This window comes from Oncorhynchus keta, chromosome 4, assembly GCF_023373465.1.
Source record: "Oncorhynchus keta strain PuntledgeMale-10-30-2019 chromosome 4, Oket_V2, whole genome shotgun sequence".
Taxonomy (NCBI): domain Eukaryota; kingdom Metazoa; phylum Chordata; class Actinopteri; order Salmoniformes; family Salmonidae; genus Oncorhynchus; species Oncorhynchus keta.
In genome coordinates, this window is record NC_068424.1 from 50,175,510 (window position 1) to 50,202,030 (window position 26,521).

General features: G+C 40.6%; 2 protein-coding genes across 6 annotated transcripts in view; both read left to right on the forward strand.

Annotated features, from left to right (window-relative positions):
- The first annotated feature begins 215 nt into the window (after positions 1–215).
- Positions 216–23,908, forward strand: LOC118376768 (centromere protein I). 5 transcript variants are annotated; one of them, XM_035763549.1, is made up of 20 exons: positions 216–506; positions 1,185–1,322; positions 1,437–1,555; positions 1,718–1,825; positions 1,939–1,987; positions 2,088–2,134; positions 2,450–2,539; positions 2,731–2,862; positions 3,133–3,270; positions 12,526–12,646; positions 12,954–13,048; positions 13,253–13,370; positions 13,570–13,634; positions 13,933–14,042; positions 15,193–15,328; positions 15,585–15,709; positions 20,020–20,068; positions 22,295–22,510; positions 23,135–23,176; positions 23,368–23,908. In XM_035763549.1, exons 1-20 carry the CDS (start codon positions 338–340, stop codon positions 23,509–23,511), a joined length of 2,211 nt encoding a protein of 736 aa, XP_035619442.1. In that variant the 5' UTR covers positions 216–337; the 3' UTR covers positions 23,512–23,908. The 5 variants fall into 5 exon arrangements, 4 of the variants coding, with proteins under 4 accessions (XP_035619442.1, XP_035619450.1, XP_035619432.1 ...); XM_035763539.2 differs by having other exon boundaries at positions 217–506; positions 22,292–22,510; XM_035763564.2 differs by lacking the exon at positions 216–506 and adding an exon at positions 686–854 and having other exon boundaries at positions 22,292–22,510.
- A 955-nt stretch (positions 23,909–24,863) lies between these two features.
- The window catches only part of LOC118384025 (dystrophin-related protein 2-like), a 267,685-nt gene continuing 266,027 nt past the window's right edge, over positions 24,864–26,521 (forward strand). Inside the window, exon 1 of the mRNA XM_052509144.1 lies at positions 24,864–25,008. The gene's annotated coding sequence lies outside the window, so the exon portion shown is untranslated. The remainder of the gene's footprint in view (positions 25,009–26,521) is intronic.

The window sequence follows — 26,521 nt, forward strand, 5'->3', positions numbered from 1 at the left end:
GTTATTTTTTATAATTATTATTTGATTTTGTTTTGTGAGTGTAGTGTTAGACGGTAGAGTATTTTTTTTTTTAAACATTTTTTTAAGCAAAGTATAAGTGAGTACTCCAGTCTAGTAGGTGGCGGTAATGCAACATAGATTAGATGCCAACCGCCGTTTAACCTAATCGAAGAAACGTTGGACCACTATTCCCACTAAACTAGTGCGCAAGTCATTTTCGGAAGTAATTAGTGCGCTTGCGTGAAACAAACGGTCGCGCGCAATATTTGAGTTTTGTTTGATTGATTTCGTGCCTGGGGAAAAGATAATACGTGGATTTTTAACTATGTAGCTTGCAATGGCAAAATCTTCCAACCTGACGAGGACAGATTTGGACTCTTCATTTGAAAGCCAGTTGTCAGTTTCAAGCCGAACTTCTAATAGAAGTTTGCGAGTGGCAGAGACGGAAAGAAGAAAGAACCAGACCGGGGATCCATTTGTACTTGCGCTGAAGTACTTCTCAGAAGGTAGCAAGAGAAGCTAACGTTTGCTAGCCTGCTAGTATAACATTGCTTGCAGAAGGCAAGCGTAGCTAACGTTAATGTTGTAGCTACCTTTTAACCAAAGTGAACTAGCTATTTGACCGTATGGCAGCCCAGTTTATTGCTATGTGGTCTTATCAGACCCCGCCCAGTCTTCTTGTTTTGGAAACACCCTTTTATTTATCTTGGACACAACATAGGAACAACCATTACAGAGACTGCGGATGTTGTGTTCCAAAGTGACCTTTTACTGTAACTTATTTTGCTGATGTTAGTTAGCTAATGCATAACCAGCGTGGGTGGGGTATGGTTAGACTGAACAAGGAAAGGAAGGTATGTATAGTATGCACAATTTGCAAGTGATCATTTAGTTGCGAAGTACAACAATTGCATATAACTTCATTTATTATTCAACAGATATTTATTTAATGCTAAGGTTAATCACACATAAGCAATAAGAGGATATCTAGCTAACGTTACACGTAACGTACAAAATAAATACAATCACGTGATTCGAAATGTTACAGCTGGATGTTACCTACTAACATTGTTTGCTATTAATGAAGTACATTGGAATTCAATAGCTAACTAGCTAGCTACAGTAACTAAACCGCATCCAGTAACAGAATGTCCATGGCTTCACATGAGCTGTTTGTTTCCTAGTGAAGGCAGGTACTCCATGCGCGGGGAACGATGTACTGAAGAGGAACCTGGTGCTGGTGGAGAGAGTGGGGCTCAGTCGAGGACTGCCTCCTGAGGCCATCTCCATCATGTTGGACTACGCTATGAGCTTACGTATGGGTACGAACAACCAGCAGCCACTGCAACTACAGACTGACATGAAATTTAGATTTACACTATGCTGAATTAATTTGACCATACATAACATTTCAGCGCTTTCTCTTCCCTGAGCAGGAGGTGTGACGTGTGTTCGGGTCCTGAAGTTTCTAATCCCCGCAACTGTGGTGCCACAGGAGGCTGTTGTTCGAGCAGTGTCGTGGTTATGTGTCGGCAAGATGGCAATCAGCACACAGGTAAAGAGCTCCTCTGTCTCAAAGGTCTATAAGTCACACTCATAGATTTAAAGGTTGACACTGAAGACTGAACGTAACATTACAGTACTAGTTTCATCAGGATTGCTCTGTGTACTCTTTCCCTATACGTGCTTGAAACTGGTGTTATGGGGTGTGTTCCAGGTTCTTTTCCTTCGGTGGGTGCTGACTGTTTTCGACTTGATCGACTCCAAAGACCATCTTCGAGCCATCTATGGCTTCATCTTCAGCTTTGTGACTGAGGAGAATTTGGTATGTGCAGGAGTCGTATTCCCCCCCCCTGCTCCGACGATATCAATGAATGTCTTGAGTTTTTACATTGGCATTAGATTGCATTGCTATTTAAATAACGATTGTTGTTTCAGTCTCCTTACATCTGCCATTTGCTTTACCTTTTGACAAGGAGAGAAAGTGGTAAGTGACTTCTTGTTACTCAATGAATCACTACCATATGGTCCAAATTGTTCCTGCAGCACAACATTGCTCTTCGTTTTTTCTTTTCTTTCTGTCATAGTTCAGCCATTCAGAGTCAAAAAACTGTTGGACCTCCAAACTAAAATGGTAAAACAAATAATGTTTTTTTAATGTTGTTTTTTAAGGTGTTGCCAACTTAATACAAGTGAATGCATGGGAGACATCTAACAATTGTATTACCGTTATGAAATAGTTTGTGATAAATGGCAGGAGGAGAAAATACTTGCATATTGTTTGTAGCTCTCTACATAATCCCCATAAATAGTTCATCCTCAGTACCATTTATCTGTAGTTGCACTCTGTAAATGATTGCTGCATCCATCAACCTGAGAGCGGAGTCACCGCTGTGAGCATGTTGCCCTGAGAGTTTCATTAATTTCCTCTCATCTTCTGTCTCCCAAGGGCAGGCAGCCGTTCCTGTTGCACTTGCTGTCATTGTACAAAGTGTTTTACCCCGAGTTGGTGACGCTTGCTCTTCCATCACGAATGAGGGTTAGTACACGGATCACACCTAGTGACCTCTTTCCATTGCACAAACCACACTTTGTTGTTCACCAAACATCAGGTTTAAGGTCGATTTCATCCATATCCGATCTGGAAGTGAACTGAAAATCCAATTCTCTTCATTGAAACCCTGACAAACATCTGTAATGTCAACGTGTATCTTTTCGGCTGTCGTTCAGAGTGGGTTTAAGACCTACAATTCCACGTGGAAGGTGGCGCTCTGTGCTGTACAGAAGAGGAACAACGGCCAGGTGTCCTCTGACATCAGCCTGTCCCTCAGGCGCAAAGACGAGACCAACTCCAGAAAGAGGGTAAGGCCATGAGCTATGGCACACCACTGACAAGGAGACATTACCTTAAACACAGTCTTTATAAGGGGACTTATTGCTAATGTATAGCACACAAAAAATATAATACATTTTTTAAATCATTAGGGGTCAGGACATTTTGGCCTCCATAGACCATGAGACTCATTGAGTCAACTGCCCTCCTTGCTTTTTGGATATATCTGGAAATATACACTGTATGTGGCACTGTCATAACCTAATGAACTGTTTACAATATACTGACATTCCTATCAGAAATTTCATCACCTGGAGTTACCGTCGTTGAGCTCGTCTATCCAGAGCAACTCCTCTTCCAGCAGAAGCAGGAAGGTGTTTTCTCTGGAGCAGCTCCACTCCTTTCCACAGCTGCTGGACAACCTCCACTGCATAGAGGTAACTCTCTCTCTCTGTCTCGCTTTCTCACTATCTCGTTCCGTCTCCCTGTCTCTCGCTCTTTGATCTCTTTTTATCTCTCACACAATCCTGATTATTCACACAATGGTATGGCCTTGAGGTACCTTGTTTTGAGACAGATGGAAGGTGAGGATTTAAGCAGGATGGATATACTGTGTTTTAAGGTTGGGCGATGTCAACTTTTTTCCAATCGTGATTATGTACTCATAAAACATTGTAATATGCAATGGTATTGCCCCCTTTTGGCCAACCCCCCCCCCCCAAAATACTTTGTTGTATGTAGCGTAAGCTAGCACTAGTTAGCTGTACCTGCACCTAAACTCCAGTATTTGTCATCCTATTGCCTGTTCTCCCCCTTTTTAAATAGTGAGCCAACATGTTTTCAACACTCAACTCGTTTTCTCATGCGCTTTGGAACATCAAATCGCAGTACATGTGAATCGGCACATAAGTATTGTGATAATATTGTATCATGAGGTCCCTGGCAATTCCCAGGCCTTGCTATAGTGCAAAATTGCATGCTACAACTGGACAAAACAAATAAAAAAATTAAAAGCTGTAATGTCTTAAATCAATAACTATTCAACCCCTTTGTTATGACAAGCCTAAATAACTTCAGGAGTAAACAGTTGCTTAACAAGTCAGTAAAATTGCAGGGACTAACTCTGCAAGCACAGATTCAATGACATAGACCAGGGGTGTTTTCCAATGCCTTGCAAAGAAGGGTACCTATTGGTAGATGGGTAAAGCAACCAAAAAAAGCAGATATTGAATATCCCTTTGAGCATTGTGAAGTTATTAATTAGATGGTGTATCAATAAACCCAGTCACTACAAAGATTCAGGTGTCCTTCCTAACTCTGACAGGTGATTTTTAAACCAGTTAGTTTTATGGCTGTGATTGGAGGATGGTTCAACAACATTGTAATTACTCCATAATACTAATCTAAATGACAGAGTGAAAAGAAGGAAGCCTGTACAGAATAAATATATTCCAAAACATGCATCCTGTTTGCAACAAGGCTGTAATGTAATACTGAAAAAAATGTGGCAAACAATTAACTTTTTGTTATGAATGCAAAGTGTTGTGTTTGGGGCAAATCCAACACAACACATCACTGAGTACTATTCTTCATATTTTCAAGTATGGTGGTGGCTGCATCATGTTATGGTTATGCTTGTCATTGGCAAGGTAGTTTTTTAGGATGAAAAGAAAAGGAATAGAGCTAAGCACTGGTGAAGACCTAGAGGATAACCTGGTTTCTTTTTTCCCCCAAGAGACACTGGGAGAGAAATTCACCTTTCAGCGGGTCAATAACCTAAAACGCAAGGCCAATTCTATACTGGAGTTACTTACAAGATGACATTGAATGTTCCTTAGTGGTCTACTTACAGTTTTGACTTAAATCGGCTTGAAAATCTATGACAAGACTTGAAAATGGCTGTCTAGCAATGATTAACAACTAAATTGACAGAGTGAAGAGTTTTGAAAAGATTAATGGGCAAATGTTGCACAATTCAGGTTTGTAAAGCTCTTAGAGACTAACGTATTGAATCGGGGTTGAATTCTTTTCAACTTCGACAGTATTTTGTGTAGATTGTTGTCAAAACATGACAAATACATTTTAATACTATTTTATAGCAACAAAATCTAGAAAAGGTCCAGGGGTATGAATACTTTCTGAAGGCACTGTATATAAACTTTTTTTTAAATAGGTTTAGGCTATAAGGCCCACACATCTGACAGGGAGAGAGCGAGAGAATATTCTGACTGGGCATTTTGCTCTGCTTTGGTGGAATTCTCTGCTCTGTCTAGCCTACATTCCCCTCTTGTGCTCTCTATATAACATATACAGAGCTCCAGTCAAGTTTAAATATACTAAACCATCATCTGTCACATCACAATGTCGTCACCATTGGCAATGGCTGTCAATCATTGTTGATAGACGATGCTATAGTAATATCACCCCACCCACCCTACTGCTTTTCTTAGCTGTAAAAATCAATTATTGAAGGTGTCCAGCACTGCCCCTTTCACTTGTAATGTCTTTTTAGGGCCACATGGGGGAGCTATGTCACCAGCACAGTTTTGCTTGTATTAGAACAGAACTAGGGCTCAACTTTCTCTCCCACTCAATATGATGGCTAGCATTGTCAGTGCAATTTGTTTGTTATTATCCGGAGTCATAAAACAGATTCATGAGCTCGCTCCATGTCGTTTTGTTTTCTAAATTTGCCATTTCTCTGTTTACAGACTATATCAGGGTTTGTTTATCCGGAGTTATTCATTAACTGGCCAACAAAGATGTATCACATGGAGCCACATTGAGAAAGTTATAAATTGTTGACAATTACAAAATGGCCGCTCACAAATACTGTTTGCTTATCAGATACATTGACCTGATCGAAACAGATACACTGCTGTGAAAAATGATTTGTCCCTTTCCTAATTTTCTTTGCTTTTACATATAATAAATAATTCAAGTATTTAAAAAAATATCTTCAACCAAAACCATGAGTGAACAAATACCACAACAATTACATATTTCATAAACAAAGTAATGCAACACCCTATGTCCCTCTGTGAGAAAAGTAATTGCCCCCTTACACGCAATAACTGGTTGTACCACCTTAAGCTGCAATGACTCCAAGCAAAGGCTTCCTGTAGTTGTTGATCAGTCTCTCACATCGCTGTGGAGGAATTTTGTCCCACTTCCGTGCAGAACTGCTATAACTTAGCGACATTTGTGGGTTTTCAAGCATGAACTGTTCGTTTCAAGTCCTGCCACATCTCAATTGGGATTAGGTCTGGACTTTGGCTAGGCCATTCCAAAACTTCAAATGTGTTTCTTTTTAGCCATTTTCATGTAGACTTGATTTGTGTTTTTTCATAAGTGTCTTGCTGCATGTCCCAGCTGCGCTTCAGCACACAGACGGATGGCCTGACATTCTCCTGTAGAATTCTGATACAGAGCAGAATTCATGGTTCCTTGTGTTAAGGCAAGTCGTCTAGGTCCTGATGCAGCAAAACATCCCCAAACCATCACACTACCAACACCATGCTTGACCGTTGGTATAAGGTTCTTACTTTGGAAAGTGAGCAATCACTGCAGCTGTTCACCCCATGTTAGTAGCCACATGTACATTGTCAAATCAAAACCCAACCTTCATGTACACATTGATGCACGGATGTTCCAAACTCAGTTTTAGACAAGACTGACTTTATGACCAAAATTATTCTATTTACAATTTGTAGTCAATTTTGACACTATAATAGTTTCTGACTCATATCGATGCCACAGGCTGTTTTCAAGGGGATTTGTTGCTTTTTAAAGGCATTTTTTGTTGTTGCTATAATCACTGATCAGGCTTTGAAGTCGGTCTGAAAATTCCCTTTTTGTTTGAATGCACATTCACTAATGCACATTCACTAATAATGACTAACTTCTTGTAGTAGGCATGATATAAAATGAACACAGGTCTCATAAACAATCTCTCAAGCACAAGCCCACGTGCTAATGAGTAGCCAGCTATTTCAGCCAACTTGGATCTATTTGCTAGTTATTTATTTTAAATTTTTTAAATTTTACGTTTATTTTACTAGGCAAGTCAGTTAAGAACAAATTCTTATTTTCAATGACTGCCTAGGAACAGTGGGTTAACTGCCTGTTCAGTGGCAGAACGACAGATTTGTACCTTGTCAGCTCGGGGATTCGAACAACAAGGTAGAACAGTAGAATTGTTATAAACACACCCATCTGCTTGAACAGCATGCTAGCCTGTCCACTTTGTTCAGATTTTTAAATCAAGTGGCATACATGATTTCTCAGAACATGTCGCCAATTCCTTTTCTAATTGTGTTTTGTGCTTATTGCGCTTTTTATAAAACAGACTAGACAGCTTGTATAACAGTCTTTGGCTAAAATGCTGTTAGCGGTACGTGGTACACAAACTGAGTATTACAATTCCAGAATCAATGTTCCTTGGTTCTCCTGTTTTTGCAGTGCCTGCTTTGTGCACAATTTGAGGAGTTAAAACATTAAAAGGGTATCGTTAGAAAGGTTAACGCAATGGAGAGGTCAAATGCTTTTTTAAGAACTTCGGTCCGTGGACTACGGAGAGAAACAATACGGTGCAGATTGACGCCATGTGCCGTCAAGTGATGCTGGAGATGGTGGGTCTGGGCAGGTGTGATGTAGTTGTCGTTTGTAAGTATGTCTTGTATTATTTATAAAATAAAAAAGGTTAACTTCCTCTATTCCAGTAAAATAATGTCTCAATGTGTTTTTGTTGTCCTATTGACCAATTCTGTTGGACCAAACCTCAAATGCAAATAGTGAGTTGTCGGATATTATTCATCCTGATCAGACAGGTTTTTTCATGGAAGATACATTGGATATAAGACAAGTATTTTAATCAATAAAATGCTATGAAAAATCTAGGAAACCAGGTCTGGTATTCATAGCAGATTTTGAAGGCTTTTGATCAAGTACGACTAGAATTAATATATAAATGTCTAGACCATTTTAATTTTGTAGAATGTCTTATACAATGGGTTAAAGTAACCCCAGGTGTAAAATAGTAAATAATGGCTACTTCTAAACTGTCGGAGTAAAACAAGGTTGCCCACTGTCGGCATATCGATCTATTATGGCCATCAAAATGTTAGCTATTAAAATCAGATCCAACAACAATATAGATTGGCTTGAAATTCAGGACTTAAAAACAAATGCAAATAGTCCGTGTAGCCATTTGATTAGATGCTTGGGGGTAGAAGCTGTTTAGAAGCCTCTTGGACCTAGACTTGGCGCTCCAGTACCGATTGCCGTGCGGTAGCAGAGAGAACAGTCTATGACTAGGATGGTTGGAGACCTTCCAGTGACACCGCCTGGTATAGAGTTCCTGGATGGTAGGAAACTTGGCCCCAGTGATGTACTGGGCCGTACGCACTACCCTCTGTAGTGCCTTGTGGTCGGAGGCCGAGCAGTTGTCATACCCGGCAGTGATGCAACCTGTCGGGATGCTCTCGATGGTGCAGCTGTAGAACCTTTTGAGGATCTGAGGACCCATGCCAAGTGTTTTCAGTCTCCTGAGGGGGGAATAGGTTTTGTCGTGCCCTCTTCACGACTGTCTTGGTGTGCTTGGACCGTGATAGTTTGTTGGTGATGTGAACGCCAAGGAACTTGAAGCTCTCAACCTGCTTCACTACAGCCCCGTCGATGAGAATGGGGGCGTGCTCGGTCCTCCTTTTCCTGTAGTCCACAATCATCTTCTTTGTCTTGATCATGTTGAGGGAGAGGTTGTCCTGGCACAACACGGCCAAGTCTCTACACTCCCTATAGGCTAACTTGTCGGTGATCAGGCCTACCACTGTTGTGTCGTCGTTTAAACTTTATGCCTGGCCGTGATTGTGCAGGAGGGGACTGAGTACGCACCCCTGAAGGGCCCTCGTGTTGAGGATCAGCGTGGCGGATGTGTTGTTACCTACCCTTACCCATCAGGAAGTCCAGGATCCAGTTGCAGAGGGAGGTGTTTACTCCCAGGGTCCTTAGCTTAGTGATGAGCTTTGAGGGCACTATGGTGTTGAACACTGAGCTGTAGTCAATGAATAGCATTCTCACATAGGTGTTCCTTTTGTCCAGGTGGGAAAGGGCAGTGTGGAGTGCAATAGAGATTGCGTCATCTGGATCTGTTGGGGCGGTATGCAAATTGGAGTGGGTCTAGGGTTTCTGGGATAATGTTGTTGACGTGAGCCATGACCAGCCTTTCAAAGCACTTCATGGCTACGGACTTGAGTGCTACGGGTCGGTAGTCATTTAGGCAGGTTACCTTAGTCCCTGTGCTTAAGAACAAACACTATGGTGGTCTGCTTGAGACATGTTGGTATTAGACTCGGACAGGGGGAGATTGACAATGTCAGTGAAGACACTTGGAGTACATGAATGCCCTGGTAATCTGTCCGGCCCTGCAGCCTTGTTAATGTTGACCTGTTTAAAGGTCTTACTCACATCGGCTGCAGAGAGCGTGATCACACAGTTGTCCAGAACAGCTGATGCTCTCATGCATGTTTCTGTGTTACTTGCCTCAGCGAGCATATAAGTAATTTAGCTCATCTGATAGGCCTGTGTCACTGGGCAGCTCTGAAATAATATGGTTAAATTCAAATATTTGTATTTAAATCATTTTGTATATTCATGGAATATGTTTTTTTTTAAAGATGTGTATCTTTGTTAATGATATTACGAATTGGAAAGGTGGAGTTATGTCACATGTGCAGTTAAACACACATACAGTGGGGAGAACAAGTATTTGATACACTGCCGATTTTGCAGGGTTTCCTACTTACAAAGCATGTAGAGGTCTGTAATTTTTATCATAGGTACACTTCAACTGTGAGAGACGGAATCAAAAAAATCCAGAAAATCACATTGTATGACTTTTAAGTAGTTAATTTACATTGTATTGCATGACATAAGTATTTGATCACCTACCAACCAGTAAGAATTCTGGGTCTCACAGACCTGTTTAGTTTTTCTTTAAGAAGCCCTCCTGTTCTCCACTCATTACCTGTATTAACTGCACCTGTTTGAACTCGTTACCTGTACAAATCAAACAACCTCTCCACAATGGCCAAGACCAGAGAGCTGTGTAAGGACATCAGGGTTAAAATTGTAGACCTGCACAAGGCTGGGAAGGGCTACAGGACAATAGGCAAGCAGCTTTTTTATTATTATATATATATTTTTTTACCTTTATTTTACTAGGCAAGTCAGTTAAGAACAAATTCTTATTTTCAATGACGGCCTAGGAACAGTGGGTTCAAGGGCAGAACGACAGATTTTGTACCTTGTCAGCTCAGGGATTTGAACTTGCAACCTTTCGGTTACTAGTCCAATGCTCTAACCACTAGGCTACCCTGCCGCCCCGGTGAGAAGGCAATTATTGGAAAATGGAAGAAGTTCAAGATGACAGTCAATCACCCTCAGTCTGGGGCTCCATGCATGATCTCACCTCGTGGGGCATCAATGATCATGAGGAAGGTGATGGATCAGCCCAGAACTACACTGCAGGACCTGGTCAATGACCTGAAGAGAGCTGGGACCACAATCTCAAAGAAAACCATTAGTAACACACTACGCCGTCATGGATTAAAATCCTGCAGCACATGCAAGGTCCCCCTGCTAAGTTTTAACAAACTATAGTTTTGTCAAGTCGGTTAGGACATCTACTTTGTGCATGACACAAGTAATTTGTCCAACAATTGTTTACAGACAGATTATTTCACTTATAATTCACTGTATCACAATTCCAGTGGGTCAGAAGTTTACATACACTAAGTTGACTGTGCCTTTTAAACAGCTTGGAAAATTCCAGAAAATGATGTCATGGCTTTAGAAGCTTCTGGTAAGCTAATTTACATAATTTGAGTCAATTGGAGGTGTACCTGTGGATGATTTCAAGGCCTACCTTCAGCAAGGAAGAAGCCTCTGCTCCAAAACCGTCATTAAAAAAGCCAGACTACGGTTTGCAACTGCACATGAGGACAAAGATCGTACTTTTTGGAGAAATGTCCACTGTTCTGATGAAACAAAAATAGAACTGTTTGGCAATAATGACCATTGTTATGTTTGGAGGAAAAGGGGGGGGCTTTATGTGGATATATTGAAGCAACATCTCAAGACATCAGTCAGGAAGTTAAAGCTTGGTCGCAAATGGGTCTTCCAAATGGACAATGACACCAAGCAAACTTCCAAAGTTGTGGCAAAATGGCTTAAAGACAACAAAGTCAAGGTATTGGAGTGGACATCACAAAGCCATGACCTCAATCCCATAGTAAAAGTGTGGGCAGAACTAAAAAAGCATGTGCGAGCAAGGAGGCCTACAAACCTGACTCAGTTACATCAGCTCTGTCAGGAGGAACAGGCCAAAATTCACCCAACTTATTGTTGGAAGCTTGTGGAAGGCTACCCAAAACGTTTGACCCAAGTTAAACAATTTAAAGGCAATGCTACCAAATACTAATTGAGTGTATGTATATTTTTGTCCCCCGAAGGGTGGGGGGGGGTGAAAAAATAAATAAAATGGATAAATAAAAATTGTGAGTTGAAACTGCTTGTCATAGAGGAAGAAGTGATCTTGAAAAGGTGCTTGGAAGGTACACACAGTCTACAGTCATTGACCACCGCACAGGAGTGAAGGAACCAAAAATAACATGCAAACATGTGGGCATAAACACTTTATAAAAAAAGTATTGCGATACAGGCAATTGGAATATCGCACAAATACATACATTTGAATTAATCGGTTTCATTCGATATATCACCCAGCCCCACTTTAAACTACTACTAGTTTGATGGTTGTAGCCATCAGTTGTCCCATTAAAAATCACCCATATTAGCACACTTTCATTTCAAACTTCACATTTTTCTAGTATCGGCTACTTATCGTAATGAATGATATCAGCAAAATGTGTCGACCATTTGCTGTTTATCGTCCCAGCTCTTCCTCAAGGAGCCAACGTGTGCAACAAACCATTGTGACAGCACTTACTACTTTTTATGGCATCACGGCTACTAACGCTGTGCAGGACGTCAGACAAACAGATCAGCTAGTACTGTTGGATCATGCAGTGCAAACAAATCAGCATCGTTGAGGGATCACTGATTCCTTAAGATAGCCGCCCCCCAATAATTGAAAGCAGTCGTTTCTCAGACGACCGATGCCGTTGCTCCTTAGTTATGGGAAGACTCAGCCATGTCTGTTGACAATCGGCCTATTTTTTTTTTCTTAATTATTATGCTTAAGTTCCCATATTACCAGACAGCTGTTCACACAACAGACAGACAGACCACTCCGTGTGGAGAAATGTCTGAATGCTGCCTGCAACAGACATATCCATGATGGCTGTAGTATGAGGATTAGTAGATGTGACAGATTTAGTCCAGTCAGTGACAGAAAGATTGCTCACCCAATGAATACAAGGACACTGGCAACAGAGATCCTCTTATTCAATAACATGAAGACTTCAATAATATAATGCTAATCTCCTGACATGAAGCTGTTCAGAACATGATGGAACTTTGGAGTTTGATGGTCTCTGTGTTTGTGGTTAAGTGGTGGGTTTCATGAGTATAATGATAGTGTGTTTTTAAGGGTGGTGGGGTTTGATGGCGTTCATACTGAGTGTGTGCGTGTGTGTTGACTGGTTTAATTATAATCTCCCCCTCTTCCACAGCTCCCATCCCAGATGGGTTCTCTGCTGGGCTCCAGTCTGGCCCTCTGTTACCTGGACTACGTACAGGATGACTCTGCCTTCCTCCGACTCAACTTCTGGCTGGGCCATGCCCTCCATGAGGGTAAAACCATGAACTAACCATTCACCAACCGCTACGTCTTCCCTCCATTGTCTCTCTTACATCGTGAAAGAGGGAAGTATAAAGAAAAAAAGCCCAAAACAATCAAATCTCTGTACCCTCCAAATGGACCCTCATCAATTCCCAGTAGGCATAAAGCTTTTATTCCCAGTAGGCATAAAGCAATAGTCTGAAAAGCTTTTATGAAAAGAAAGAGTTTTGGTGTCAATGTTGTAAAACTAACAAATCTGTCTTATCATCACTTATTTAATAAAAAATATATTTTTTTGGGGGGGGGGGGTTGTTTCAGAGTTTCTATACTGCAGAAGGGACAGGAGCTCTGGGAGTTCGTCCGAGGCACTCCACTTCCTCAACAGGTTGCTCTCCACACAGCACTTCCTCCAGGTGAGCCTTAGCCCTCTCATTGCTGCCATCCAGGCCCCTCTCACCTCCCGTTCCCCTCCCCTCTTTGCCAGATCTGTATCTATAAGAGTGGGTTAAACTCTCTCTTTTCTGCTCTCACTTCTCCCCTTCTGTTCATTAATAAATTATGCCACAGTCAAACGCTAATTTGAGATGCATATGTTTTGTCTCCCCCTTCCTCCTCAGGAGGGCTTCTCCAGCACACAGGGCTTCCTCTACAAGTTCCTGAACGTTTGGGATGGTTCACTCCTCCGCCCCCAGATCCTAGGCTTGCTGAGTGACATCCCTGTGGTCCCCAGTTCCTGTGAGTAGGCCCTGTTTGCTTGGCTGCCTCACGCTCATTTCCTCCAGTCTTTCTTTCCCCTAATTAAACAGATGAACTGTAACGGGGGGGGCACGTGACTACGTTTCCCAGGCTTCCTGGCATATGCTGCCAGCTTGCAATGTGCTGGGGTTTGCATGGTTAGGAATGTTGAGTTCATTACTCTCCCCATCTCTCCCAGGTATCAGCCAACTGCTGTTTGAGCCCCTCATGCAGCTATTCTTCACCTCCACGCTCTTCTTCAAGGTAATAGTAAATAGAATCCCTGGAAATAGATCCTGCTTTGATTCAAATTTAAGAAGATTGCATCATACCACCATATCCATGTACAGTCCAGCTATCAGCAGTCTAATCCCGGGTCGTATTAATTTCGTACCAAACAGAAGAAAACGTATTGAAACGGGGATCAACTACATTTGACAAAGTTTTGCTACAGTGTGTCTTAATGAACACGACCCCGTTGTACTTCTAACTATCCCTTTTGTTTTTTTCCACTTTGAATATGTTTAAACTCCAACACCCCTCTGTTGTCTGTCCTCTCTAGTGCAGTGTGATTGATTGTCTGAACAACATGCTGTTGAAGTGGCTGACCTGGCACTCTGTGTATTCCCTGGAGGATGGCCTGGACATCAGTCTAAACAGCCACACACCCATGTGAGTCTCACTGTCCCTGTCCCACTTACTCACTCAGATGCGTCCCTGTCCCACTCACTCGCTCAGATGCGTCCCTGTCCCACTCATTCGCTCAGACACGTCCCTGTCCCACTCACTCACTCACTGTCACTCACTGTCACTCACTCACACTTCCAGCACCTCAGCCCCGTAACTTTTTTGAGTTAAAGACATAGAGTGCATTTGAAAAATATTCAGATCCCTTCCCTTGTTCTACATTTTGTTATGTTACAGCCTTATTCTCAAATTAATTAAATACAAAATGTTACATCAATCTACACACAATATCCCATAATGACAAAGCGAAAACAGGTTTTTAGAAATGTTTGCAAATGTATGAAAAAAAAAAAAAAAACAGAAATACCTTATTTACATAAGTATTCAGCTGAGCTCAGGTGCATCCTCTTTCAATTGATCATCTTTGAGATGTTTCTACAACTTAATTGGAGTCCACCTGTGGTAAATTCAGTTGATTGGACATGATTTGGAAAGGCACACACCTATCTATATAAGGTCCCACAGTTGACAGTGTATGTCAGAGGAAAAACCAAGCCATGAGGTCAAAGGAATTGTCCGTATAGTTCCGAGATAGGATTGTGGTGAGGCACAGATCTGGGGAAGGGTACCAAAAAAGTTTCTGCAGCATTGACGGTCCCCAAGAACACAGTGGCCCTCATCATTCTTAAATGGAAGAAGTTTGGAACCACCAAGACAATACATTTTTATTCCCTTCCCATTTTCAACTTAATCTCTGGAGGGAAACTCAATGAAACGCGATGCTTAAATCAATGGCTGCAGTGTGTGGTTGGCCACGTCCTCTCAACCTCCTCGGTATATCCTCAGCACTGTCCTTTGGAACACTGCATCAGAATGAACTGCAGTCTGTGTGCATCTCATAACGCCCTGCCACATTGCTTCACACTCAGCGCTGATTTGGTTATAGTCTTTTATTGCATTAACCAAGATGGAAGGGTCTTCTGAAGGAGAAATTCATATGATCCAAGGGCAGAGACCCCGTTTTGACGTCTCAGTAGTCCCATGCATTATTGCGACTCATGCGCTTCCCTCATATTATGGCCAGTGTTTTGTGTTGTATAAAGGTTTACAGTATGTAGGTACCCTGCCTTCCCAGGAACATGACTCTGTCTGGATTCATGGACTCTGTCATGGAGCTGGTGCGTTTTGTGGGCCGCCTGGCCACAGTGGGGCTGCAGCTAGAGGGCTGCCACTCCCTGCTCCTCAGCTTCATCCTGGACTTCTACGAGACGGTAATCAATCCAGATTATGCCAATACATTTAATTTAATACATAAAGAAAATACAAATACCGTGCACTCTTGTAGTGATCACAAAGGGAAAATGTTTGATCTTTATAAGCAGTTGATCATCGTAATCGCATTCATTACAAGCAGAATGCACTATGTCAGTTTTTATATATTCATGCTCCGTTTAGAAAAAGATACTTAAGATTTTCGTTCTGTGGTGTTGACGTGTGTGTCCCTGTGCCTCGGTGCGTGCCATGCAGGTGTGTGACATGTTCCTGAAGTATGGGCTCCCCCTCGTGGTCATGCCCCCTGCGGGAGTGTTCTACCCGGCCCTGTTCGCCACCGACCCCGTCAGCGTGGACCGCCTCAGCTACATCATGTACAGGTGGGGAGGAGTGGTGACGTCAACCCCGTTACGATCATGTCAACAGCAGTTCTGACGGCGTTGACCCTGGGACTCGACACCATCACGTTAGCATGTCATCTTTCACTCACAAACCATCACTGTAATGTCGTGTGCAAAGCATCAACATGGATGTCAAACATTCTCCTATATATATATATATATGTATGTATATGTGTGTATGTATATGTGTGTATGTATATGTGTGTATATATGTGTGTGTATATATGTGTATGTATATATGTGTTTGTGTATATGTTTATATGAGCCCTGGGGGACACCAGTGGTGAGAGCGCGGTGAGGAGACAGATATGTGTTGGTAGGAGCGACCTGTCAGGTATATGTTTATATGTGTGTATAGATGCCCAACTATGTGTGGAGAGGAGGATCTGATGGTTCACAGTATCGATAGGCAGCCGATAGGTCTAAAGGATGAGACAGAAATATAGATTTACATTACATTTAAGCGGAGACGCCTTATCCAGAGCGACTACAAATTGAAGTGCATTCAGTTGAATGACATCCAGTGGAACAGCCACTGATTTGGACAATAGTCATTCTAAATCTTTTAAGGGGGCTGAGAAGGATTACTTTATCCTATCCTAGGTTTTTAAAGAGGTGGGGTTTCTGGTGTCTCGGAGGGATGGTGATTTTTTCCTGAAGGGGTGCAACTCTCGCTCGAACAGTTTTGACGGAAGGGACGTTTGCCAGCGGTCAGGGATGAGTTGATGAGCCAGGTGAGGTAAGGGAGAAGGTCTCCGGAAATGGTCTGGAGAAGAGAGGAGGGGATAGGGTCAAGCGGGCAGGTTGTTGGGCGGCAGGCCAGAAATGACGCAAGATTTCATCTGGAGTGTAGGGGAGAAAGAGGTCAGAGCACAGGGTAGGGCAGTGTGAGCAGAACCAGCGGTGTCAGCTCCGTAGGCAAACACCATGGTCTTGTCGGATCGACCTTCTTTCAAAATGGTTGACTAAGTCAGTGGAGAGAGGGAGGAGGATTCAGGAGGGAGAGAGGAAGGTGGCAAAGAGCTTCCTAGGGTTAGAGGCAGATGCTTGGAATGAGTTGTAGGTGGCTTTAAGCAGGACACAGGAGGAAAATGCCAGACAGGGAGTTGAAAGGATGCCAGGTCCGACGGGAGATGACAAGTGCCTGGATTAGGACCTGCGCGGCTGCCTGTGAGCCCTGTTCTGTGAGCTCTGCAATGATGTTGTAGAGCCAACGGAGCGGGAGGGGAGGACCGAGCCGACCTGGAGGATAGGGGACATAGAGAGTCAAAGGATGCAGAAAGGGACGCCAGGAGGGTTGAGGAGGCAGAATCAGGAGATAGGTTGACACAATGGTTTGAGCAGAGGGAAGAGATGATAGGATGGAAGGGCAGAGAGAGCGGGAGGAAGAGCAGCTCCGCTTGCCGGTTGGGACGTGGTGATACCATCCGAGTAGGGGCAGTGATGGGAAGTGTCTGGAGACATGCAGAGGGAAAAGGATACAAGGTACCTGGTCAGGCAGGAGGGGGAAAGGTTAGAAGATATAATATGTGTATATATGTATGTGCATAGCAATGATGTATGGAGTAGATTTATGTATGTATGTATAGATGTATATTTTATGTATGTATATGTATGTGTATATATGTGTGGGCCTATGTGTAACAGAGCCCTGTGGACACCAGTGGTGATGTATGTGTATGATATATGTGTAGACAGATGTCTGCCACGCCATGTGTATATGTCTATATGTATGTATGTATATGTATATATATGTATATGTGTGTATATATGTATATGTGTGATGCCCATATATAGAGGAGGGATCTGATGGTTCACAGTATCGAAGGCAGCCGATAGGTCTAGAAGGATGAGAGCAGAGGAGAGAGATTAGCTTTAGCAGTGCGGAGCGGAGCGCCTCTGTGATACAGAGAAGAGCATATTCAGTTGAATGACTAGTCTTGAAACCTGACTGATTTGGATCAAGAAGGTCATTCTGATATATATAGCGGAGAGCTGGCCAAGGACGGCACGTTCAAGAGTTTTGGAGATATTCAATAAAGAAGGGATACTGGTCTGTAGTTATTGACATTCAGGGATATATATGTATATTTTTATATAGAAGGGGTGCATATATATATATCTTTAAGACGGAAGGGATATATATATAGCGGTCAGGGATGAGTTGAATGAGCGATATGAGGTATATGAGATATGTCTGGATATATATGAATATATATATATATATGAATATGTATATATATATGAATATGCATATTATTGAATATTCATAGACGCATAGATTTCATCTGGAGAGAGAGGGGAGAAAGAGGTCAGAGCACAGGGTAGGGCAGTGTGAGCAGAATATACATATGTCGTTTGACTTAGCAAACGAGGATCGGATGTCGTATACCTTCTTTTCAAAATGGTTGACTAAGTCATCTGCAGAGAGGGAGGATATATATTCAGGAGGGAGGAGAAGGTGGCAAAGAGCTTCCTATATATTAGAGGCAGATGCTTGGAATATTAGATGTGGTAGAAAGTGGCTATTATATATAGAGACAGAGGAGGAAAATGTATATAGGAGGGATGAAAGGATGCCAGGTCCGCATATAGGAATATGTATTTATCCATTTCCGCTCGGCTGTATATAGCCCTGTTCTGTGAGCTGCATATGAGTCGTCGAGCCACGGAGCGGGAGGGGGATACCTACATATATATATACATAGATATATAATATGCATGTATATATATATATATATATGTATGTATGCATGTATGCATGTATGCATGTATGCATGTATGCATGTATGTATGTATGTATATGTATATATATATATATATATATATATATATATATGTATATGTATATATATATATATATATATACATATTCATATATATATGTATATATATATATATATATATATATATATATATATATATATATACATATATATATATATATGAATATATATATATATATATGTATATGTATATGTATTCATATATATATATATATGTATATGTATATATATATATATATACATATTCATATATATATATATATGAATATATATATATGTATATGTATATATATGTATATACATATTCATATATATATATATATGTGTATATATATATATATATATATATATGTATATATATATATATATATATATATATATATATATATATATATATATATATATATGTATATATATATATATATATGTATATATTCATATATATATATATATATATATATATATATATATATATATATATATATATATATATATGTATATATATATATACATATATTATATATATATATATATGTATATATATATGTATATGTGTATATATACATATATGTATATATATATATATATGTATGTGTATATATTATATATGTGTATATGTGTGTGTATATATATATATATATATATGTGTGTATATATATATATATATGTATGTGTATATGTATATGTATATATATGTGTATATGTATATGTATATATATATATGTGTATATATTGTATATATATGTGTATATATATAGTGTATATATATAAGTGTATATGTATATATATGTATATGTGTATATTGCCATATATATAGTGTATATATGTATACGAGAAATTAACATTCAATGGCAACAGCTCTGGTAGACATTCCTGCAGTCAGCATGCCAATTACACGCTCCCTAAAAAATTTAGACATCTATATAATATGTATATGTATGTATGTATAATATATGTGTATATATATATCTATACATACATACATACATACATACATACATACACATGTATATTTACACATATGTATGTATGTATGTATGTATTTGAAGTGAATGGTAAGCAGTCTTGATGCAGCACGCCAGAACATTGCATTTATGATTCATGATAATGAAGGGTCCAGGATGCAGAATTGCACTAAGATCCATTTTCCCGGAGAAAGTGTTTTAAGGCCATGAAGAATGCAAACGGCATGCCTTACTGAAGCATGAATATCTTGTCGCACAAATTGCTTGTATCCTCTGTATACTGAGTATAACAGTTCAACCAAGTGTTACACATAAAACATACCTCTATAGCATGACAAAAGAGCACTGCTTTTAATAAAACAGGCCAAAGATCTGGTCTGATATACATTTACTGCGACTATGGTTGTTTTATTTATCGTTAAATATTCTGCTCGCAATAAATGGCCTTTTGGATAGATGTTGTTTACATAACATGGAAAGCAATGTGGTTGTTTTTCTACCCTTAAACAGACGACTAAGGTCATTGCTGTTTTTTCAGGTACAAGAAGAATCTGACCTCTGCTAAGTGTCAACAACAGGAGACCAAGGTAATGAAAGTTCTCACTTTAAGATATGTTTTCTGCTTTGTATGTTTAAGTGTTTTTGCATAATCAAGCCATTCAAGGTTCCTCAAGTGGCCACTTCTACCAGTCCACATGATGAACAAAACTATTAGAATTAAGTGCTGATAAAGAAAAGCCAATTTACGTGGTTACTTGTTCAAACCAAAAACACACAAATTACATTTTTCATTTTGTATGCCAAATCTAGTGTATGAAGTAAATGTTATTTTCAAGTAGGTGCTGCCAATTACACTGAACAAAAATATACAGTATGTAAATGTAATATTTCATTTCTTTAAATTTCGAATACATTTGCCAAAATGTCTAAACCTGTTTTTGCTTTGTCATTATGGGGCATAAAAAGCATATTTCTCTCAAATTTTGTGCGCAAATTTGTTTACATCCCTGTTAGTGAGCATTTCTCCTTTGCCAAGATAATCCATCCACCTTACAGGTGTGGCATATCAAGAAGCTGATTAACAGCATTATTATTACACAGGTGCACCTTGTGCTGGGGACAAAAGACCACTCTAAAATGTGCGGTTTTGTCACGCAGCACAATACCACAGATGTCTTAAGCTTTGGGGAACGTGCTATTGGCATGCTGATTGCAGGAATGTCCACCAGAGCTATTGCCAGATAATTGAATGTTAATGTCTCTACCATAAGCCGCCTCCAACATAATTTTTGAGTTTGGCAGTGCGTCCAATCGTTTTCCCAACCGCAGACCACGTGTAACCATGCCAGCCCAGGACTTCCACATCCGGCATCTTCACCTGCGGGATCATCTGAGACCAGCCAACCGGACAGCTGATGAAACTAGGTTTGCACAACCAAAGAATTTCTGCACAAACTGTCAGAAACAGTCTCTGGGAAGCTCATCTGCATGCTTGTCGTCCTCACCAGGGTCTTGACCTGACTGCAGTTTGGCGTCGTAACCGCCTTAAGTTGGCAAATGCTCACCTTCGATGGCCATTGGCACAATGAAGTGTGCTCTTCACTGATGAATCCCGGTTTCAACTATATTGGGCAGATGGCAGACAGCGTGTATGGCATTGTATGGGCAAGCGGTTTTGGCTGATTGGCAACGTTGTGAACAAAGTGCCTCATGCATAAGCTATGGGCAATGAACGAAATTGCTACCCGGACTATTTGCATTGTATGCCCCCCCCTAAACCCTCTTTTAGGCTACCTCTACTTTCTGTTCATCATATTAACCATATTAATCACTTTAACCATATCTACATGTACACACTACGTCAATCAACCTGACTAACCGGTGTCTGTATGTAGCCTCGCTACTTTTATAGCCTCACTACTGTATATAGCCTGTCTTTTTACTGTTGTTTTATTTCTTTACCTACCTATTGTTCACCTAGAACCTTTCTTGCACTATTGGTTAGAGCCTGTAAGTAAGCATTTCACTGTATTCAGCGCAAGTGACAAACTTTGATTTTATTTATTCATCCTTCGCCATCACTGCATGTTTCAGAATGATAATGCACGGCCCCATGTTGCAAGGATCTGTACACAATTCCTAGAAGCTGAAAATGTCCCAGTTCTTCCATGGCCTGCATAGTCATGTTTTGGAATGCTCTGGATCGATGTGTATAACGGCGTGTTCCAGTTCCCCTCATTTTCCAGCATCTTTTAATAGCCTTTGAAGAGGAGTGGGATAACAGGCCACAATCAACAGCCTGATCAACTCTACGCGAAGGATATGTCGCGCTGCATGAGGCAAATGTTGGCCACACCAGATACGGACTGGTTTTCTGATCCACGCTCCTACCTTTTTTATGTATCTGTGACCAATAGATGCACATCTTTATTCCTAGTCATGTGAAATCCATAGATTATGGCCGAATTAATTAATTTATATTAACTGATTTCCTTATATGAACTGTAACTCATTTACATACTGTATATTTTTGTTCAGCGTGTGTCTCTGGGTAGAGACACGCAATATGTTTATCCCAAATGTCAGACTTAACAAGAAAAATGGATCCGATAAACGGCATGTAGATTGATCATTGCGTGCAAACATTGGAGATAATGGACCCCAAGATTTAACCACGCAAAACCCGACCCTGTGAAATTCCACAAGATGGGCTATTCATTCAGCATGTGTCACAAGCTGATTGAGTGTTTAAACTATATCTCCATTGCTCCCCTTTTCCTCTCTTCTTTCTTGTCATCCCCCGATTGCAGCAGGCGTTTCACATCAGCAGGCAGACGTGCCAGGAGTTTAACCACTACCTGCTCTTCATGGTGAGCTGCCTGTGGAACTCCAAGATGTTCCTGCCAGGCACGGCCATCGAGGTAGACCAGGAGCTCTTGGTTCTCAGCAAAGTGCCCGAGCCCTGGACCAGCTTTGACCTCAACCACCACCCTGCCTTCCTGGGCTGTGCCCTCGACTTTCACCACAAGGTGAGTTTAGATTTAATTCATTTTCGTGATCATTTGATTTGCATTGTGATTTACATATTAAAATTTGCCAGGCATTTTATAATGTTCACATCTGTGAAACTAATATATATATTGTATATAATTTCCATAAATGTCCACATAACTGTTTTTTAAATGTATTTTGTTTAACCTTTATTTAACTAGGCAAGTCCGTTAAGAACATTCTTATTTACAATGACGGGCTAGGAACAGTGGGTTCACTGCCTTGTTCAGGGGCAGAACGACAGATTTTTACCTTGTCAGCTCAGTGTTTCGATCTAGCAACCTTTCAGTTACTGCCTCAACGCTCTGACCACTAGGCTACCTGTGCTCAGTTTACATATGAAGTCTAATTTCCAAACTTCAAGAGAGCAGCCATCCTCTCCAGTTGAGTTAATCAAGTTTAAGGTCGGACAAGGGGATGAATGTGGTATAAATGTATATTTAATAGAAGATCAGGATCACAGTTTATTATTCATGGGTGTTGCATGAGACTTGAGTTTTCATCATGTTAAATAATCCAAGTACCTTTTGGTCCGAAACCGCTGCAACACTGTTCTACTGAGGGGGGTAACTGTTGAATATGAATAATTCTCTCTTTATCAGTGTTGGCCAGAGAGGAAGGACATAGACTTCAATTCCATAAAGGTACCACAGTCTTATTACTTCTTCCGTTTTTTGTTGTTGTAATGTACGTGCACTGATGTGCGTTTGAAGTGTGCCATTCATTTTTCATGATCATTTCTATTGATCAGCGAGCCACAGGCTCAGGTATGGGAGTCCTGGATGGCCTGTATGTAGTTGATGGTCTGTAAAGCTGTCTGTCTTTCTGTCTGTAGGCGGCGAAGCAGTGGAACTGGTACATGGAGTTCCTCTTCTCTCAGGGCTTTCAGGGCCTCCAACAGTTTGCCCAAAGTAGCCTCAAACGGCGCTCTGCGGCTGGGATCAGTGGCCAAAGAGGCAGCCAGCCCACAAGCAGGTAAACGACATGCCTAACGGGAAGATGAAACAGAAAACACAAAAGACTCTGACACTTCTCCCTGTTGTAAAATACTTGTACATGTTGTATCTATTGCCATATTCTCCAAGGAAAGATTCACAAGAGACTTGAGTGTCTTTGTCTCTGTAAATAGCCACTATTTCTAATCCTGATGGCATTTGATTTAGTTTTGTCCATATTTGAATTATGCTTGGTGCTGTCTGTTTTCTTCTATAGCTTACCTATCTATATAATTTCGGTGCAACTTGCACATGAATAAGAATGCATTTTATCTCATTTGTATTTTTTGGGACAAAAGCATCCCCCTGATCTGTTAGTAAATTGAAAATGTGAATATCCTTTCTATTAAAAACCATTTGTAGAATTGATTAAGGGTGAAATCATCAGCGTCTATTGCAGTTATTGTCGCCACCATCTGGAAAACAACATTTTCCCTTAATTGAGGGTTCCATCTGGATAGTTAATACACTCTCCAGCTACAGTACCTTGGAACATGCTGGGTGCAGGGAAACCAGACACACCCTCCATTCCCACTGTGCCACCACAGACTTTCACCTCTGAGCACCACCATTACTGACAATGGGGTTAACAGGTCTGCTGTGTTTACACTGCATGTATTATAGCTGTATTCGTGTCAATTTATTGAGTCAATTATTTCAGTACATTGCTTATTTTCTTTTTCAATGTAGTAGTAGACCAATGTCAATGTAATGATCAATTTCACATACATTGCTGACTGTCTACCAATTCATCATAATTGGACCATTGCTGTGTCAGGCTCTCTCAGGCTCTATTTCCTGCTGTTTAAACTAAGTACCTCAATTTCAAAGGTGAAAGTTTGCATTAGCTCCTGTAACCTGTTTTTAATTGTGTGCTTTTAATATTAGAATTCCTTTCAACAAATAGTTATTATCATGCAGTGATGGCAACTCACAGGGGATGAATATTTAAAAATGAATGCTGTGTTAATGGGCTGATTTAAAGAGACCCTTGTCACCTCATAGTCTCCATGGGTGTCTGGAGCTATCCTGCATCTGTTTTGTTTGGCTCTTGTTTTGAATGGTTGAAAACATTGCCTAAATGCATAAGATCCTTTATACAGTATCCTAATTAGACTATATCACAGGACACGGATACTCCAAATACAGTAGCCTTTCATGGCTGTTTGTGGATATGGATCTTCAACATATTACGTAGTTTATAGAATTTGTTTTGATGCACCAAGGAGGATTTGAACAGCCGAGAGGACCACCTTAAGCAGGTCTCTGATGTCAACGTCAATGAGAGGAGACTCCAGTTTTACAGCGCTACTCTGACCGGAGTATGGTTTGCCGTTTGAAATGTTCATCTTCGCACCAGTCTCTCTGCACTTTTCGTCTTTCCCCCTGTTGATGGGTATTTCAGTCTGCAATACAAGTCTATTAGGCTGTTGCATGGCACTTTGAGAGACGACCTGTGCCAAATCCCTGACAAGAAAAAGGTAAGAGTCAATGCATCCTAAGTATTAATTTATGTAATGTGTTTAAATTATTTGTCACTGACATAATACCACATATTCGCTCCTTGTGCTGTGTATTTTGGTGGAAAACAAATCAATGTTTTAATGGGGCGTAATGCTGTAATGACCGATGTTTTGCGGTGATGTCCCGGTTAGATGAGCTGCCAGGCTTTTAATAACAGACAGAATAAAAACGCGACAATATAGTCGATATATTGTAGGCTACAATGTTGCATAGATTGAAATAATATTAAATACCCTTACCGTGCTTTCTGTTCGGCATGGTTCTACGTGAGATAATACGAAAGGTTTTATGTACGCAACTAAAGATTTTGGCAACGGACGACTCATCCAGAAGCCAAAATGTGTGAACACTGTAACAATGCATGCAAAGATCAGTCTTGTCATGTCATTCGGAATTGCAGAGTTGCATGGCATGTTGCATTTTCGTTATTTGTAGTCTAAATTGAGTATGAATTCTTACTTGGGTATCGGGATATTGGCTTCCCGATGCTGAGTGATACAGGTTGAGCCAGATATACATCATTTGGTTCAAGATACAGGTAAAGAAGTCTGTCTTACTGTAGTGTGAAGAAACATAAGTTGACAGTGACTCCGGGGAAATTATTTGAAAGGAAAAATCTATTATTGTCTCCGTTTGTATTCAACGATTTTTCCCCCACTTTAGATGACAGTACTTAATAAATAGAAATTTGAAGGTTATTATGAAGCTGCATTGTGAATAATTATTTGATATTCCTTACTGCTCCACAGCTCTCCGTGCTTATGGCAGTGCAGTTCAGTCAGTGAGATGAACATATACAAGTGTCTGGGAGCTCCATGTGCTGCTTTCGAAATAACAGAATAATGTCCATAAATAAATTAACATTATATATCCTTCCTGGGAGGGAATGGTTGTGAATAGAGTGTGTGACCAACAGAATACAACTGGTTTTCTGATGCTATAGTTAATTTATCTGCAATTAGTGTAGCAAAGACTTTCATGTTGGCTGAAGAGGCTCAGTATCCATGTGAAACGTGTTAAAGGGATTAGAATCTTGTTTCATTGTCATTCCCTCTCACTTACATGCTATACATTTTCTCCACACTTTTATGGTATCTGTGTTTAGATTGCTCTCTACAGGATATCTCCAAATTGTCCTGATCATTCCTCCAATGGCTCCTATTTGTCTTTACACAAAACACAAACTGTCAGCCCTATCGATGGTGATAGTGCATTCATGTGTAGATTATTGTGCGTGGACACGTGTAAGAGTGTGTGTAATCTTTAAATCAACCCCAATGCACAGTGCTTCTGAGGTATGCCTGCTTTCCTTTCCTAAACATGTATTTTTGTATTGCAATATTTATATGGTGGTGTAGTAGTAGACACAGCCTGAGCCAACGAGTGTCTGAGGCGCCAGCTTTTATTTTCCCCTCTTAATTCAGGAGAGTGTTCTGAAAATGTCAGTTCCCCTTAGTCTTTCCAGGGTCT